Consider the following 16,131-nt stretch of genomic DNA (forward strand, 5'->3'; position numbering starts at 1 on the left):
ACATGCTATCGTGCTTTTCAAAAATGCATGCTGCTTTTGTTGCCGTTCCATCTGTCTGCGTCCCGTTATCGTTTCGACAGCTTCTGTGGACCTGGACAAACTTTTCACCAACAGATGTGGCCTCGGCTGATGCATCACTGTTTTCTGAATTAAGGAATTCGTGTGCTGTGCTCGCAGAGACAAAGTTTGTGACTACTCTAAATATCCCACGCGATGCGTGCGACTGCACCAATATTTTTTTTTTCCCTCCAGCTAGTCGCCGCATGTGAAACAGTTTAAGCCGGGGCAGCTTGTCCGCAGCGTGCTTGGCGTTTATTTTGTGCCGAAAAGAACGAAGTGAGGTGGTCACTTGCTCAGCACTGAGCATGAGGCGTTACGCGGCACATGGGATACGTGGCGCTTTACAGGTATTGAATATAAAAAAAAATATTATCGAAAAATTCGAATATTTCAATTGAATGTTTGACTACGAATAAAATTATTTGAAAGTTCACTATTTGATTCTACTCGCAGATATTAAAGTATTTGCACGCCTCTACTAAAAAGTGTGATACAGTGGTGAGCAAATATTGGATTTCGAAATGAATGTAGTGAATGTTCACATAATTCGATGCGCAAATCGAATATCGAATATTCGATTTCTTGACTTGTTGACTTTTTGAATATCGATACCTTCAATAAATTACCCAGCCGTGGTTAGTGCCTTGACGCGTGCGGTGTCTCCACGATGCGCGATCTCTATCGGTACAAGGTTCATCCAGGTCAACGATACCGATTGAAACAATTAATACGCCGCAGACAGAGGCAAACTACAACAGCAGCGCACATATATATGGAAAATAACGAGAGCATGTGCGAAGAACGAGCGACTGGAACGCCCACCGATCACGTCAAATATGCGAGTTCAGTGTTCACGCACACAGGTTCGCATAGCTGCAATCGCTCTACTCGCATGTGAGCGCTCAGAAGAACTTGGCACGCGTGCTTACAGCAGCTGCTGGCTGGTCGACTGCGGATGCGAATGCAGCTTCAAAGGACGTGTCATTCTAATCCTGTATGCGTGATTTCGCGACCCCTCACCGATGAGCCACCCATAGGAACATATTAGCGACAAGCTTTTCGTGATAGTTTGTGGCCTGTTATTACATTGGCCGGCGCCACACCATTAGCCACTGTCTAGCCCATTAGGCCTAATTCGAGTGGTGGCGGCATCTGTTGGCAACAAAATTTAAGGTCCGTTCGATTCACCTGCACCACTGTGAACCAGACCACGGCAGTTCTAGAGAAGTTCAGAAATTGTGCAGCTCGATTTCTGCAGTGCAGGTACTGCGTGCCACTTGAAACGAATGCCAAGGTGCAGACGTACGTGCAGATGTTATGTTATGTCCGACTAACATGCACCAAATGCGCATGTTTGAGAGGTCCTGCACTGCAGGTATGATCGGCTACTGGGGCGTAAATACACACCACACTTGCGTAGACAAATCAGACGTGCCTAAGCGGGGCTTGAACAACGCTCGTGCCTATCTGCTGCTGCTTTGCACCTGTACGCCTGCACCATATTGACACATGTACTTATCTTTATCGGGCGACCACGCTTGGCCGCCTAACAAATTTTATCGCGCAGCGCAGGACGTCCCTGCATGTAAAAGAAGTTTCTGGAATGTTATCGATGGTTCCGTCCACTGTCTTTCACCGCAACTTGTGTAATCTGACTGCATGTATGCGCGACGCGAATAGTGTAGAACTTTGTGGAAGACATGCCGGTTAATCTGGAACATTCGACGACTGCTCTATAAAAGCCGACGCGCTTGACCCGCTGATCAGATTTACGACGATCGCCGACCGTGTTCGCTGCTATCATTGTGCTATAAGTGTAGCCTCTTGTGGGCACAGGTTCGCCCAATAAAAGTTAGTTTTGTGTTTCACAGTATTGCTACTGTGTTCTTTGACGTCACGACCACGTGACAATATCAACACCGACAGTGGAGTGGGTACAGCGAAAGCATGAACCAGCCCTGCACACCTTTCCAGCACCTTTTGAAACGAACAGCATGGTTCAGCGGGTGCCACTGCTGCCCTGCTGAAACGAACAGCGGGGTGCAGTCCCTCATGAACTGGTTCTGGTAGTGCAGGCGAATCGAACGTACCTTTAGTCACGATTACTGAATCAACTAATTGAATGTTGTACGAATTGAAGTGAATAAAATATATCATTATTGTTTAAAAAATGCAAATCTATGCACAGCGGTCACACAACCCTCAAGAAGCCGACAAACAGCCTTGGCAATGAAAGTGAGTGCATGGGATGATGGTAGCATGTAGTGCATGCGATGCTACATGCTACAGCATGTAGCATCACATCCATGTTCACGTGTAAGCATCATCTTTGTGAATTACCATATGGTGACCATTAGTTCAAAATGCCATTCTTAGGTGGTTTGTAAGCGCATGGTCCCTATTTCTGTTGGCATTCTGTTGACTGACGAACTAGTCTGCAAGTATTTTTTGGCAGTTTTGGTTTTGCTCCAAGAGCAGTTGCTGTAACCTGCAGTGGGACAGTGCAACGCAAAGCTGTTGCTCGAAGTGGCGATAGCGCACTGGGCCAGCGGCTGGGGCTATGTTTGTGTCACGATGCGGTGTTGAAACCCTGAAGAGAAAGTGACGACATCGTAAACGTTGAAAGAACATGTTTTGACCGTTTGGACCTTGGTTTGTTAAGCTTGTTAGGTTGGCGCTGTAGCGTTACGTGCTTTATGAAACTAAAGAATAGGAAAAAGAAAGCACGACTGATACAAGACATACAGTTGCACTTCTAGTGGCTTGACAATCAAATTTTATTGAGGGCTTCATTATGCATTGCTCATTTATGTGCTCATTGAAATGCATGTTTTAGGACTTTGAGGTAGAACACAAACTTACTTTTGGTAGGAAAGGTTGCTGCTTCCTGGCTGTAGTCTAGTGTCGCAAAATGGGGAAGTGCAAAGCCATGCCGTAACATTTCGGAAGCGGTACGTCAATATAAAATATAATGAAGCATAATCGTAGGAGGCCACAAGCATCCCAGCTAGCAGTGCAGCAGATGTGCTTAAAGTACTTGAAGACGTTCAGCAATCGTGGCAGCCGATGCAGCCTTTCGAAGAGCGAGAGAGTTCGCAAGTGCCTGTTGTCTGCGAGAAAAGTCTCAAGTTTGCAGCGAACAGGCGTCGTAGCAGACGACTCTTCTGGAATTTCTCTCAAGGGCGCAACACCTTCTCACAATACAACATTTTTATTTCCATAAATACTTCATGGGTATTTTTATATAACTACATGCACAGTTGTTATTGCTGTTGTAAAAACAAATAAAAAAGTATTCTCTGGCATTAAATCGGGAACAGAATCGCACAAAAATGCATACCCTGGTGTGCCCTGTTGATAAACCATAGTAAACCGTGCTTCAATCTCAAAGTCATAGAAAGTTTATGTAACGTGTTGTACATCATATAATATACTTAAGAAATAAAATTAGATTTTACGCAATAATATTTGAGTACAGCTTCGTTTACTGCACCAAAAGCAAATGCCACTAGTCTTAAGATCGAAGTCAATCCGAAGCCTGTACTTCCCATCATTCCCATGTAGGTTGAGGCAACGCTCATGAAAGCCCCCGTAGACACTCGTGCCACAGTTCCCCCTAGGGTATTTATTTAGAAACTCTATTGTCGGGCGTCATTTCACTCACCAACTGCAAAGGGCAGTAATGGCGTATGCGACGTCACCACTTCCCTGGTTGGGTGGCAGGAGATTTGAATTTTGAAAAAGGCATTCAGACCCTTGAGATGCAATTTTCTCGTAAACTAAGCCTTTTCTTGGTGCGAAACAAGCATTGTGAGGTTTCTGAATAGAATATTTAAACAGTCCATGTCAACTTAGTGTCTGCCCTTAGTGTCCCTTTAAGCACAGTATGGCGCACCGTTAAACTGAAATTGGTATTTAGGACAGCTTTGCTATTTCTTCAGCTTCAGAGTAAAAAAGCATGTAATTCTATTTGACAGATATTCCAGTGGTAAAGAATATTTTCCAGCCCTTCATATACAAACTGAGTGGTTATCAATGTAGGCATACTAATTTGGAATTCCCTTTTACTATGGATCTCAATTCATATTCATAGGAATTACTGATGGCTAGTGAGATTCTGATTGTCAAGTAATGTGATTAGCCTCCTGAGCATGTGCAGTACTTTTTGTGAATATTTTGAAGCATAAATGTTCATGTTAAATTTTCTTATATTTGATTCAATATTCAGTTTCCTTTTTTCTTGATACAATTCAATTTTCGAATTGAAATCTGCTATTCGGTATTTGCACACCCCTAGTTACAGTGTTTAAATTGCATTTCTGAGCTTGTTCGCCCAGATTAGTATAATACCGTCTGGGAGATCGTTCCAGCAACAAATTGCACATGGCAGCGCAGTCATTCCGAATGCTTGGGTTCGGCCAAAAGGACGCACAAAGCTATGCTGGTTATTCAGTCAGCATGACGCACAGAGAGGCTCTGCTAGTGGGAATGTATTTCCACGAGTATTGTAAACTATGTTATCAAACAAGAGCCGTCTTTCGTTGTGATTCCAAGGATGGAAGTGCAAGATGGAAGACGTAGACTCTGTATATCACAGTTAAACAGCACTGCCGATCGTAGATAAAGAGCAGACCAAGCGCTTGGGCACAGGGCCCCCTCGCCAAGGCTCAGAGGTGCACTTCCACAATGTGGCAGACGAAGTGGCTCATCAAAGCCAGTGGTGTAGGTATCACAGCAGTGGTACAAAAGCTTTCGTGAAAATTCCTGCCAGTACATATACATAGTTGCCTTTTGCATGTGCAATCGGCTTGCAAAAGGCAGGCTGAGTCATGTGTGTTTTCCTTTGTAATCCATGCCTCATGCATGCATAATCAATGCCACATCATACAAATGGTGGTGAATTGCAGAATCATGCAGAATTGCACCTTACCATATGCTCTTAATAATGCGGCTTCTAGCATTGCAGTCTGCTCTTTGAATTAAAGAAAAGAGTTTGTGCATTGTTTCTTGCAAATGCCTAGGGCTAGTCACACCGACATTGCAAGACTATGTCAAGCTTACTCAGGTTAGGGGAAGTGTGGAGGCTATCGCTGGCCAAACAGCCATGGGTATCAAGTCTGTCTGCTGCTGTAGGCTGTGCAAGCTTAAAACCCAAGCGAGTACTTGGCCAGTTTGCTATTTTGACATGTCTTGTCGCGGCTGCCATGGTGGCTGGGAAGGTGTTGTGCTAACTGTGCAGGACACTCACTTCATTCTGATCTTCAGCCGACCGGTCCGGGGCCTCTTCTTCTTCCGTGCCAGAGTCGGATTCCCATTCCTCAGCCTCCGAGCCAATGCCCTTGGCTTCGCCATTCACCTGCATCATAAGTTGGACAGAAACAATGTAAAAATGGCACAGACTTAAAGGGGCCCTGAACCACCTCTCGGGATTGGTGAAATAACATAATTCGTAGATACCATATGCTGCTGTGAACATCTCAGCCAAGTTTTGCTATCGTATGCTGTGTGGAGTTCGCAAGCATATCATGAAGTCCTCTTTCTCTCAAACACTCCCTTTTAACAGAAGGCCCTGTCCTCACTCTCTTCTGGACGCTTTATTTCGTCATCCCCTTAGACAGCTGCTATTGGCCGATAGATGACATCAAGCTGCAGTCAGCTACATGGCGCAGATGTCCACTGGCTAAGCGCACTGCGGCTGACTAAGGACGTTCGGCTTATGTTTAGCACATTGCAGGCACCAAAGGCGGAAGTCGTGCTGTCTACGTTAACACCCAAAATGAAATTTGAACTGCGCACCATGGTGCCATTAGAAGGCGGAGCCCCACTGCACCGTAGCCTTCACAGTCCAAGGCATTGAGGAAGGAACAGGAGCACAGTGGAGGCTGTGTTTGATTGGCAGTAACTCAGCTTCTGCTGAACGCATTGAAGTACTTTTTTGTGACAAAGTATTCTGAAATAGCCTGTTTGCGCTTCAAATGCCTTTCTCGACTTTGCTATAAGTGAGAATACCGGAAGAAGGGGCACCTCTCCAGTGTCAACTTGTGGCACGGCAGCCAGGTCCAGTGGGGACGAGACATCATCATCCTCCTCTTCGACGGGTGCTGCAGCAGCAGCAGTGGCCGCAGCCATAGCCGTAGCCGCAGCTGAAGAGGCAGCCGGAGGTGGCTTGGCTCCACCTGCATGAGGGTGATGTCGTGCATGATGGTGCTTCTTTTTGTTCTTGATGATAATCTTGCGCAGCAGCTGCTTGGGCGAAGGCAGGGGCTGCCCCGGACGCAGAGGGTGCGATGGCAGCGACTCGGTGACCAGCATGTCACCAAACAGCTTGCGGCAGTAGGTGGCCATCTTGGCCTGCTGCTTAGGTGAGCAGTGGTTCTCAAAGGACAGGACAACGGGGAAGTCAGAGGTCTTGAAGGCACTCTCGGCAATGGCCTCGATCACCTCCCGCAGGAGGATCTCGGTGACCACCGTGTAGCCATGTGTCACAATGGGCTCCTCATCTGAGTTGCGGCCCGTCCAGCAGTCGAGCTCCACACAGCGGCAGCCTGCCAGCAGACACTGGCGATACATCTCGACCGACGACTTGCCTGCGTTGCCCGCAAACAATCAGCTCGAGGGATCCCTGCCATAACTGAATTAACATGCACAATGAGGCAAGACTAGTGCGGTTCATTTGGGTTATTTCTTTCACGAATCTCACACACTTTGTGCAGTTTGCTTCTCCTTTGTAATGAGTCCACTATTCCAGAACAAAGTCATAATGCTCTTCTACAAGTATGATGAAAAAGAAAATAGGTATAAAATTCTAGTACTAACCAATTGACCCTTGCACATGTAGATGTGAAGAAGGGCAGCAGACACAATGCCCAATGCAGAAGCAAAATGAACTAGCACATGAACGAGGCCTATGCAACTAACACTTTGACAAAGTAGCGCTATGTAGGGGAGTAGCGAAAAAAAAATAAGAATGGTGATACATGAAGGTCACGCTATGCGGCCGCCAATAGGGTGTACACATGAATGACAGCGACCAGGCAGCTTGCCATGTTGGTGCACTCCATAGCGATAAGAACACGCATACTGTTGCAAGTGCCCATCGAATAAATGCTGTTGTGTGCTTTCATGTATTGCAGCAACTGCTCCAAAGTAAAAGCATATAAGCTAAAAACGAAGCTACGAAAATGTGAATTTTTTCTGCATTTTCAAAGTGTGCATGTGCGCGTGCGATAAAGCCAGGGAACTTTCCAAACTGCGACGATGCAACGGACCTGCTGTATCAACATTCACAGATCAACTCTCCGTGGACCCTTACAAATTGAAGGTCTGTTCTTGGCACTTTTTGGCAGGTGTGGGAACCATCGGTTATTTGACTATGCCTACAGGTCTTGTGCAAGTGTGTGGGATAGCACCCATGCAAATTTTTCACCGTGGTTTTCCAAGTTGGGCTGTATGCACATAACTAGCACATTGTTTACATAAAATTGGCTCTAATATCACTTATAGCTTGAGTGTGTCACTGCATAGCCTTTAATGTGGTAATGCAGCATGTAAACAAGGCTCCACTTTACTATGTTTTTTTGTTGTAGGCCACCCTCCGGAACTCTTCGATGGCTGCAACCCCGACTGGTCTCCGTCGCAACATTTGGGGTATGTGCCAAATGCACCTGCCGATGAGCACTCGAGGAGTAATGTTTGGGAGCGCGTAGTCAGAACAATCTGCAGTCACCAAACATCAAATCCGCTGGCCACATGTGTTGCCGCAGAGCCGAGTCGGAGCCACTGAAGAGTTCTCACAGGTGGCCTACAACACGAAAGTGCAGTAAAGTGGAGCGTAGTTTACATGCCGCATTTCCAAATTAAAGACTACACAATGACATACGCAAGCTAGAAGTGATACTAATGCTTATTTTATGTAAACAATGTGCTACATTAGCGCCAATGGCCCCGCTTGGAAAACCACAGTGAAAAATGTGCATTTACACAATCTGACATGCTTGCACGAGACAAATAGGCATAGTCAAATAACTGACGGTTGACATACTTGCTAAAACGTTCCGAGAACAAACTTTGAATTTATATAAAGATCCACAGCGAGTTGATCCACACATATTGACACGAGAGATTCATCATTTTGTCGCTGTTCATAAAGTTCCTTGGTTTTATTGTGCATGCACGTGCACACATCGGAAAATGCTGAAAAAATGCACAATTCCTCTACTTTATCTTTAGCTCATTTTCTCTTACATTGGAATGGTTGCTGGAACACATGACAGTGCCTGACACCATTTATTTGACACACGCTTGTGACAATACGAGCATTTCACCTCGCTACAGAATGCACCAACATGGTGCTCTGACCGGTCGCTGCTGTTGGTGCATACACCCTATAAGCCTGTTTCTATAAAGTATTTACTTAGTATGTCTTCTTTACGCGAGGCATGTCAGAAATTGCTTTCTGGACACTCCTCAACAGGTTTCCTTTTAATAATCACTTTAATAATCACTGTGGACTTCCTTTTGGCTTGCGCTCAGCACAGTAACTTTCCAGCAAATGATAGACACTGTCCTCCTCCGCTGGACTGAAGTGGCAGGCTTGCCTTGTGTATCTCGATGACATGGTAGTCTTTTCTGAGACATTTGAGCAGCATCTTGATCACCTGCGGAATGTGCTTGAAGCAATCCAATCGGCTAATCTTGTGCTTAAACCAGAAAGTGCCATCTTGGTTATGAAGAGCTAAAGTTTCTCGGACCCGTAAGTGATAGAGGAGTCTGACCTGACCCCAACAAGCTTACGGCTGTAGTAGCATTTCCTCGTCCTGCCTATAAGAAGGCTGTGCGGTGCTTCCTGGGCTTGTGCATGTATTATTGCCATTTCTTGAAAACTTCTCGAAGATAGCAGAACCCCTGACTCGCCTTACAAGAGATGACACACCATTTTCCTCGACGAATAAGCAACAGGTGGCCTTCGCTGAACTACAATGCATGCACTGAGCACCCATCCTGGCACATTTTGATGACGAGGCTGACATTGAGGTGCATACTAACGGCAGTAACATCGGTCTTGGCACAGCACTCGCCCAATGCCAAGATGGCACTAAAAGAATAATAGCGTATGCCAGCCTCACACCACACCATGCCAAGGCAAACTACTCTGCCAGAGAAATAGTCTCTCGCAGTCGTGTGGGTGATCACGAAGTTCTGCCATTATCGCTACAGCCGTACCTTTAAAGTGATGACAGACCACCATGCTCTGTGTTGTTCGGCAAACGTACGGGATCCTTTGGGATGATTGGCACGGTGGAGCTTACGGCTACAGGAATCTGACATCACTAGTTTGTAAGTGTGGCTGCAAACACGAAGACGCCAACACACTGTTGTGTGCAGTCCAACAAACTTACGGAGCAATTACACAACACCATCACAGACACGACCTCCATGTACATCGACATCCAGCACAGAACATGGGATCGCATCTTGCTTTACATGACCTTCAAACATAATACTGCTGTACAAGAAACAATGAACGTGCTTCACACCATTTCGCCTCCTTTAGGGCCGCGAAGTTCAGACTGTACTGGATTCTATGCTTCTGTGTCAAGATGCCGACCGCCTACTTGCTCATGCTGAAGAATTTGCCGAGTGCGCTGAGGAAGTTTGCCAGCTCGCGTGGCTGCACATGGGTCGATCAGCATGCAGATGAGCAGCATTATAACATCTGCCACTGACAAGTGTCCTAAAATCCCCGAGACCAACTGTGGGTGTACACCCGTTTGCTGCCGTGGCTTTCATGAGAAGTTGATGAACTGGTATTTTGGTCTACACAAAGTGCTGCGCCACATTAGTGACGTGAACTACGAAGTTGTTCCAGACAGGGCAGCCCAAACAGGGCATAGATAAAACCTAGCTCTGACATAGTTCGTGTTGCATGCATGAAATCGTACAATGCGTGTTCATGACTTCATTTTTATGTTTATGCTCCTATGTATGCTCATTGTCTCTGTTTATTCAGACTCTGTATGTCACAGTCTGCTGCACTTTCGCCTTTACCGTAGCTGTCACTGTGTTCTATGGATGAGCATCTGAACTGAGCATGTATGTTTTTTTCGAGTGCAGCTCTTAGATGACCGTTCCTGGGTTGAGCATCGGCGTCCTTCGGCGTAACTGCACGAATACATTCGTGCCATTGCTCGACAGTCCGTCGTTGCCTACTTCCGCAGTTGGCTCGATTGCCGCTGATCGTGCCGGCATTTCCATACTGCCCCTCCCTCTGTGAGGGGGCTGATGGCACTGGCCGACTGCCAGTCAATGCAGTGATTTCGCTCTCTAATTCTTTGCCTCAATATATAGCGAAATGAAAGCAGTTGTACGGCTGCGGTCAAATTTTGCATTAGGGAGTAGCGTAATCTTCTGACATTTTTTTCGCTTCTTATGCCAGCAATATGGGACTGCTGGAGTATATGCAGCTGCTTTTTTTACAGCCTCTCTGCTCTTAACAAAATACCGCTTATAATAAATACATTTCCTGTTCTGATAATTTTGTTATAATCAGGGTTTACTGTATGTGCAAGTGTAGGCTTGGAATAAAGATTTAGGCTAAAGTTAGCCCAACAACCTGCAACAATTTAGAGTGTTGACCCAAATAATGTTGCTTTGCTCAGTCAAGCGGTTGTACTTAAATCAAGTGGCCAACAAGAAATTGACCAATTATGATGTCCCAGCATCGAAGCTCAAACATCTTTAGCCACATGACTGCAAGGTGCTACCAGGGGGGCAGTGCAGGTATTTCAACAAGCAAGAATGAATTTAGTTAATTTTATGGAATATTGTGTGGTCAGACACCACAATGTTGAAAGTTAAGATTTGGTCACTGATCATGAAACGCAGATTTTTGCACAAGAAAGAACAATGAATATCAGAAGCGTAGACTGTTGAGCCAGTTGGTGCACCATGTAGTGTCGTTGAGTGGAAATAGGGGTGGAAAGAAATGGAGACGACAGGATGAGCGTCTGTTCTGTCCACTGCGTCTCTTCCCGCCTGTATTTCCGCTCAACAACACTACAGGAAGGTGAAAAGTTACTCTCAACTACATATTCTATGACAGCATCATAAAATATGCATTCCAGTTGAGCAACGCGCCTTCCTATTGTCCTTTTCTTTTTTTTTAAGGCATATGCTTTTGTGCGTCTTACAGTGTCAAACATGCAACAGTGAGGCCCCTTTCTGCAAGTCCTTTTAAGACAACACTTTCATTTTAAAGCGAGGGTTAGCAGGAGACCCTCCATCCATGCACAGTCTGAGAATAGTGCAGACCGGTTGTTGCCCTCACCAGTGAGTTGATGTCCAGTGAGGTACGTGTTGTGCGAGGAGTTGATGAAGTAGTGATTCAGGGGCTGGTCCATGTCCATGCTCAGGTCAAACTTTTCTGGTGACACGATCGGGTTGTCAGCGCCCATAAGGTAACGCAAAAAGCCGTCCACGGAGAACAGACCCTTGGCCACGTAGCTTTTGTTTGGCTCGTACTGGGCTGCAAGTGGGCATTCACGAGCTCACTTGTCACAAGAGAGACACTATGCGAGCATGCCCAGCCTCACACTGATGTTTGGCCTGCCTGTTCTGTGTGTCTGACATGCACGCTGAATGAAGCAGCCAGCCAACTTCTGAAGCAGGGCAAATTTGAATGCTCACACTGACACATGCAAGAATTTGTTGATGCCAGAGGAATGTGGGGCACAAAAGATCAACATATGCACAAGCACATTTGGCAATATAAAAAATCCCAACGACATACAAATACAGCAAAAGGCTGCAGGAATAATTATTTTGCATCTTGACAATGTTTGCAATACCATCATTGTAAAAACTGCACGTAAGTCACACAATGCTTAGGCATGGGATCTCGAGGAACTGGATGTGTGCAATTGGCTAATACTTTTATTTGAGTTTATTTATATTTATTTTTGAGTTATACCATGTATTTCTTTTACACTAGCCGTGTTTCTGTTCACCATTCTTATCATTTTTCATGCCATATTTGCCGTGTTGTTTGCCATGTATAAGCTACTTATCTAACACTACCGGTCCAATATTTTTCTTTCTTTTCTTTCATTTTTTTCCTTCTCTTCTCTCTCCCCTTCTCTTTTTTTTCCTTTTATTAATCACCGACTTCCACGCGTATGATTCTGACCTTTTCCTTTAATGTTTTTTTTTCTCTTATTTGTATTTTGTATCTGTAATCTGGTATGTGTGTTTTGCCTCTGTATCTACATTTGCTCCCTCCCCTATACAATGTACAACTGTACCTTGAGGGTATAATAAATAAAAAAAATAAATTTTATAAAATCTCCTGCCTGACGCGAGATGCCAACACCATTCCTTAAATGCTATATTATATTTTACAACCCCTCACCTTTATTCACTACTATAATGTGGCTCATTACAATATTTCTTATTATTATTGCTTATTTGTGCTCTTTATGCTCATGTCATCCCCTTCCCTACTTAGGCTACTAAGTATGCAGGCAAAAAACCATCATCAGCAGAATCAAGACGGAGTGCCAAGGTCTGTCGTTTTCGCGAATGGTTGCCATTATTCATGGTAGTTTTCTTGTTTCGCATTGTAGCTCAGTCGTGACAGTTTACTTGTGACAACAAGAGTATTGCTGCAGCTCTACTTCCACGTCCTTTGAGTGACGCATTTATTTGCGCAATTTGCACGTGTGACACACATTGTGCTTTCTTGTGTTTGACAGCGCGTGAGTGTTTGGACATGCGTCTTGATTGGTAGCATTTCTGTAGCGGCAAACTGTAAACAGTTGAATGGTTTAGCACAGGTGTATGATTAGGTACAGACCATTTGTGAAAAGAATACGGACCATAACGTAAGACATTTTGACTCTGCAAGTTGTGTTGCAAGAGGAGGGCAGCGGCAGTATGAATCGCTTTGGCTCTCGGTTGTTCTTTAATACCGGTGCAACACGGCCCCTGTGGATAGCGATCAAGCCTGATCTGGATGAAATTTTCCCACTACGATCAAGAATGGTCACTGCTGCATGGTCTAACAATCTGGATCGAGTTGGCTGAGCTCAGTCAGCATGACGGTGATGAAAACAGCCTACAATCGCAATCAACTGGATTTTAATCGTGCAAAATTGTGGTCGAAAGTGCCTGTGTAGAAGCACCCAATCACCCAATCCGAATCAGACTTGATCACGATGCAAAGTGCCTGGGTGACTGGGATAAAAATGCACCATTTTTTTGTGCTGCGATAGAAAACAATTCGTGACTGTGCGCCTTGACAGGATCGGTCTAAAACCCTCGTCTCAATGAAGAAAAATAGTGTGGCTGAAATGCCTGCACAAGCTTTATAATAAAAACTTGAAAATATATCCAGACCTATACCTACGATGTCCGGTAGAAGTATCAGCCCGTACAAATCATCCCCATGCCATTCAGCCCAATGTACCAATGGCTGACACATTCAAATTTTCACGTCTCATAAGAACCATTGTTGAGTGGAACAGACTCGACGCCAATGTGTTTGCAGGATGCCACTCGGCCGAGGCTGGAAATGTTTCTTGCGTAAATGTGTTTGAAATGTTCTCCCGCTTTGTAACAGCCTGTAAGGGATTAACAGTATTGGAAATAAATAAAAATAAAATAAATAAACCCCAGTTACATTTCAGAACCCCCTCAACTATGTGAGATGGATGAACGAATAAATAGCTCATTTAGTATTGACAGGATGGCTCATTAGCCTAAGTAAGGAAGGGGATGACAGTTATATATTTATTTATTTAAAATACTTTACAGGCCCATTTAAGGGCATTGGTTAAAGGGGGACACAAAGTAAGTGTTTCAACAGGAGTAAACAATATAAATATCAATACAGGCATTCACAAGATAAGTCAAGCGAAGTTCAATAAATGTTTGTCTAGGCTAAGCTTTAGACAGCGTAAACGCAGTAATATACTCATACACACAAAAAATACAAAAATACAAGTGTGAAAAATAGGGAAGGAAAGCAGGTCAATAACATCCTTATACAATGTTTCTACAGGAAGCTTTGCAATTCTTCACGAAAGGCGTCACGATTTGTTATGCACGCAATGTTATCAGGAAGACTGTTCCATACGGTTATCGCCTGTGGCAGTGCTGATGCATTAAATGACAGTGTACTGCCGGATATGCGCATGAAACTATGGCTATTGTTAAGGCGACGTGACGTGCGCGCTGGTACTTCAAGCGGCAACACATGAGGTCGATTACCATGGACGTATCTATGGAAAAGGCAAAGAACACTTATCGTGCGACGAGTTTCAAGTGGCTGGAGCGAAATATCTGCTTTAATCTTAGTTACGCTGCAAGTTCTGTCATAGTTACTTCTGATGAAGTGCGATGCCCTGTTCTGAATTATTTCTAGCATATCACCTAAATAATTTTGATGTGGTGACCATACTGATGACACAAATTCTAACTGTGGGCGAACAAAAGTCTGATATGCTAATTTACAAACTGTAGCAGGGGATTTACACAAGTTCCGTCGAAGATAACATAGAGTTTTCAAAGCTCTTGCGCAGATACAGTCGAACCAGACTATATCGAACCCGTTTACATCGAATTATTCTATATATCGAACAATTTCTGGTCACGGTATAGTTACAATGAGTATATATAGCAAAAATTACGCTTACATCGAACAAATATTGCAGTGACTCCCGATATATCGAACGTCAAGCTGGGGAAAAGTGCCCCCAGAAGTTGGCTTTCCCTCGCAGGTAGCAGGGAAACCCGGCGGCGCGGCTCCATCCAACCGCTGCGGCCCAACCGCTCTCCCTACCGTGACCGCGCTGCCTCGGGCTGTTCGGGCGAGCCGTCGACACCCCCTGTCGCGCATAGTGAAGTCTATTATCCTCCCTCTTTCTCTATCATCTTTCACTTCCCACTCCCTCTCCCCTGACGACGCTTCGCCGTGCTCCCTCACGGGTTGCAGAATCAAGCGTCCTTCCTTTCTTTAGATCACTATCTATCGACACTCCCCAGCAAAAAATGATCCTGGCCCGCCTACAGCGCTTGCTCAGACAGCCAATCAGAGGCTCTTGTGCGCTCTTCGTGCAAGATGGCGAAAGTGCGAGTTGTCTGGCTGCTTCTCTGGTTTATCGTGTTTGCGCCTTGTGGGCCTTCTCCCGCAGTGTTGCCGTGATGAAGCGGCAGAATTCGCCTTTCGTCGTGAAGATCGAAATCATAAATCGCGTCGGACGCGATATCCCCGCAGCGTGCAAGATTCCGAGGAGCACTCTCAGCACGATTAGGGCTAAAGTGGCCAGACTCGCAACCCGGTGCCCATGGCGCCCGACGCGTACGCACGGCCGTGTACGAGGCGTTCTTCATATGTGCCGGTTTCCGCGTGCTCGATGATGACTGTAAATTCTGATGAATGCGACGAAGCCGTTGCCGGTGTTGCCGAAGTTTGGAGCGAGCTGTCAAAATTTCCGGGACATTCGAATCAACGGTGGACGAGTTTGTGAGTGCAGATGATGGTGTCGCGACGACGGTAGATCCCGAAACGAAGACTACATCGCCGACATCGTACCGAGCACAAATGAAAGTAGGCACGTTGAGGAAAGCAACTACTGTCCTTTGCCCACATCCTCCGAAGTGATTGGTGCACTCGCATTAGTCCGGTGCTTCTGCGCGAATGCGGAAGGTTGCGGCCTCAGCTGCTCGGACTCCTTAGACAACGTGGGGAAGTGCGTGCGTCGCAGGCAGCGAAATTGCCCAAGCAGAAGAAAATGCAGGACTAATTTATGCGAACCTAAGCTAGTTTCGTCAATAAAGTGATTTTATAAATGGGATGTGCTTTTATGAATTCCAATTATTTAGCAGGCTTATATCGAATTATGCTCTATATCGAACTGATAGGCGTTTTTTTGCGAGTTCGATATAGCCGGGTTTGACTGTAGCTGTTATGTGTGTACTCCAGGAAAGATGAGTTGTAAGTTTAATGCCAAGGTACTTGAAGGACGATGTCGGAGGTACGGTGGTGTTATATAGGACGTAAGAAAAGTGAGAGTT

General features: G+C 45.3%; 1 protein-coding gene across 8 annotated transcripts in view; it reads right to left on the reverse strand.

The window, feature by feature from the left end:
• The window catches only part of Plc21C (Phospholipase C at 21C), a 546,034-nt gene that overhangs the window by 220,473 nt on the left and 309,430 nt on the right, over nucleotides 1-16,131 (reverse strand). For all 8 annotated transcript variants that reach the window (XM_055073221.2, XM_055073217.2, XM_055073222.2 and 5 more), the window contains exons 6-8: nucleotides 11,387-11,584; nucleotides 6,085-6,647; nucleotides 5,309-5,416 (exon numbers count right to left, since the gene is read on the reverse strand). In XM_055073221.2, the coding sequence (XP_054929196.1) occupies nucleotides 5,309-5,416; nucleotides 6,085-6,647; nucleotides 11,387-11,584 (869 nt within the window). The remainder of the gene's footprint in view (nucleotides 1-5,308; nucleotides 5,417-6,084; nucleotides 6,648-11,386; nucleotides 11,585-16,131) is intronic.

Source organism: Dermacentor andersoni, chromosome 7 (genome assembly GCF_023375885.2).
Source record: "Dermacentor andersoni chromosome 7, qqDerAnde1_hic_scaffold, whole genome shotgun sequence".
In the NCBI taxonomy this organism is placed as follows: Eukaryota; Metazoa; Arthropoda; class Arachnida; order Ixodida; family Ixodidae; genus Dermacentor; species Dermacentor andersoni.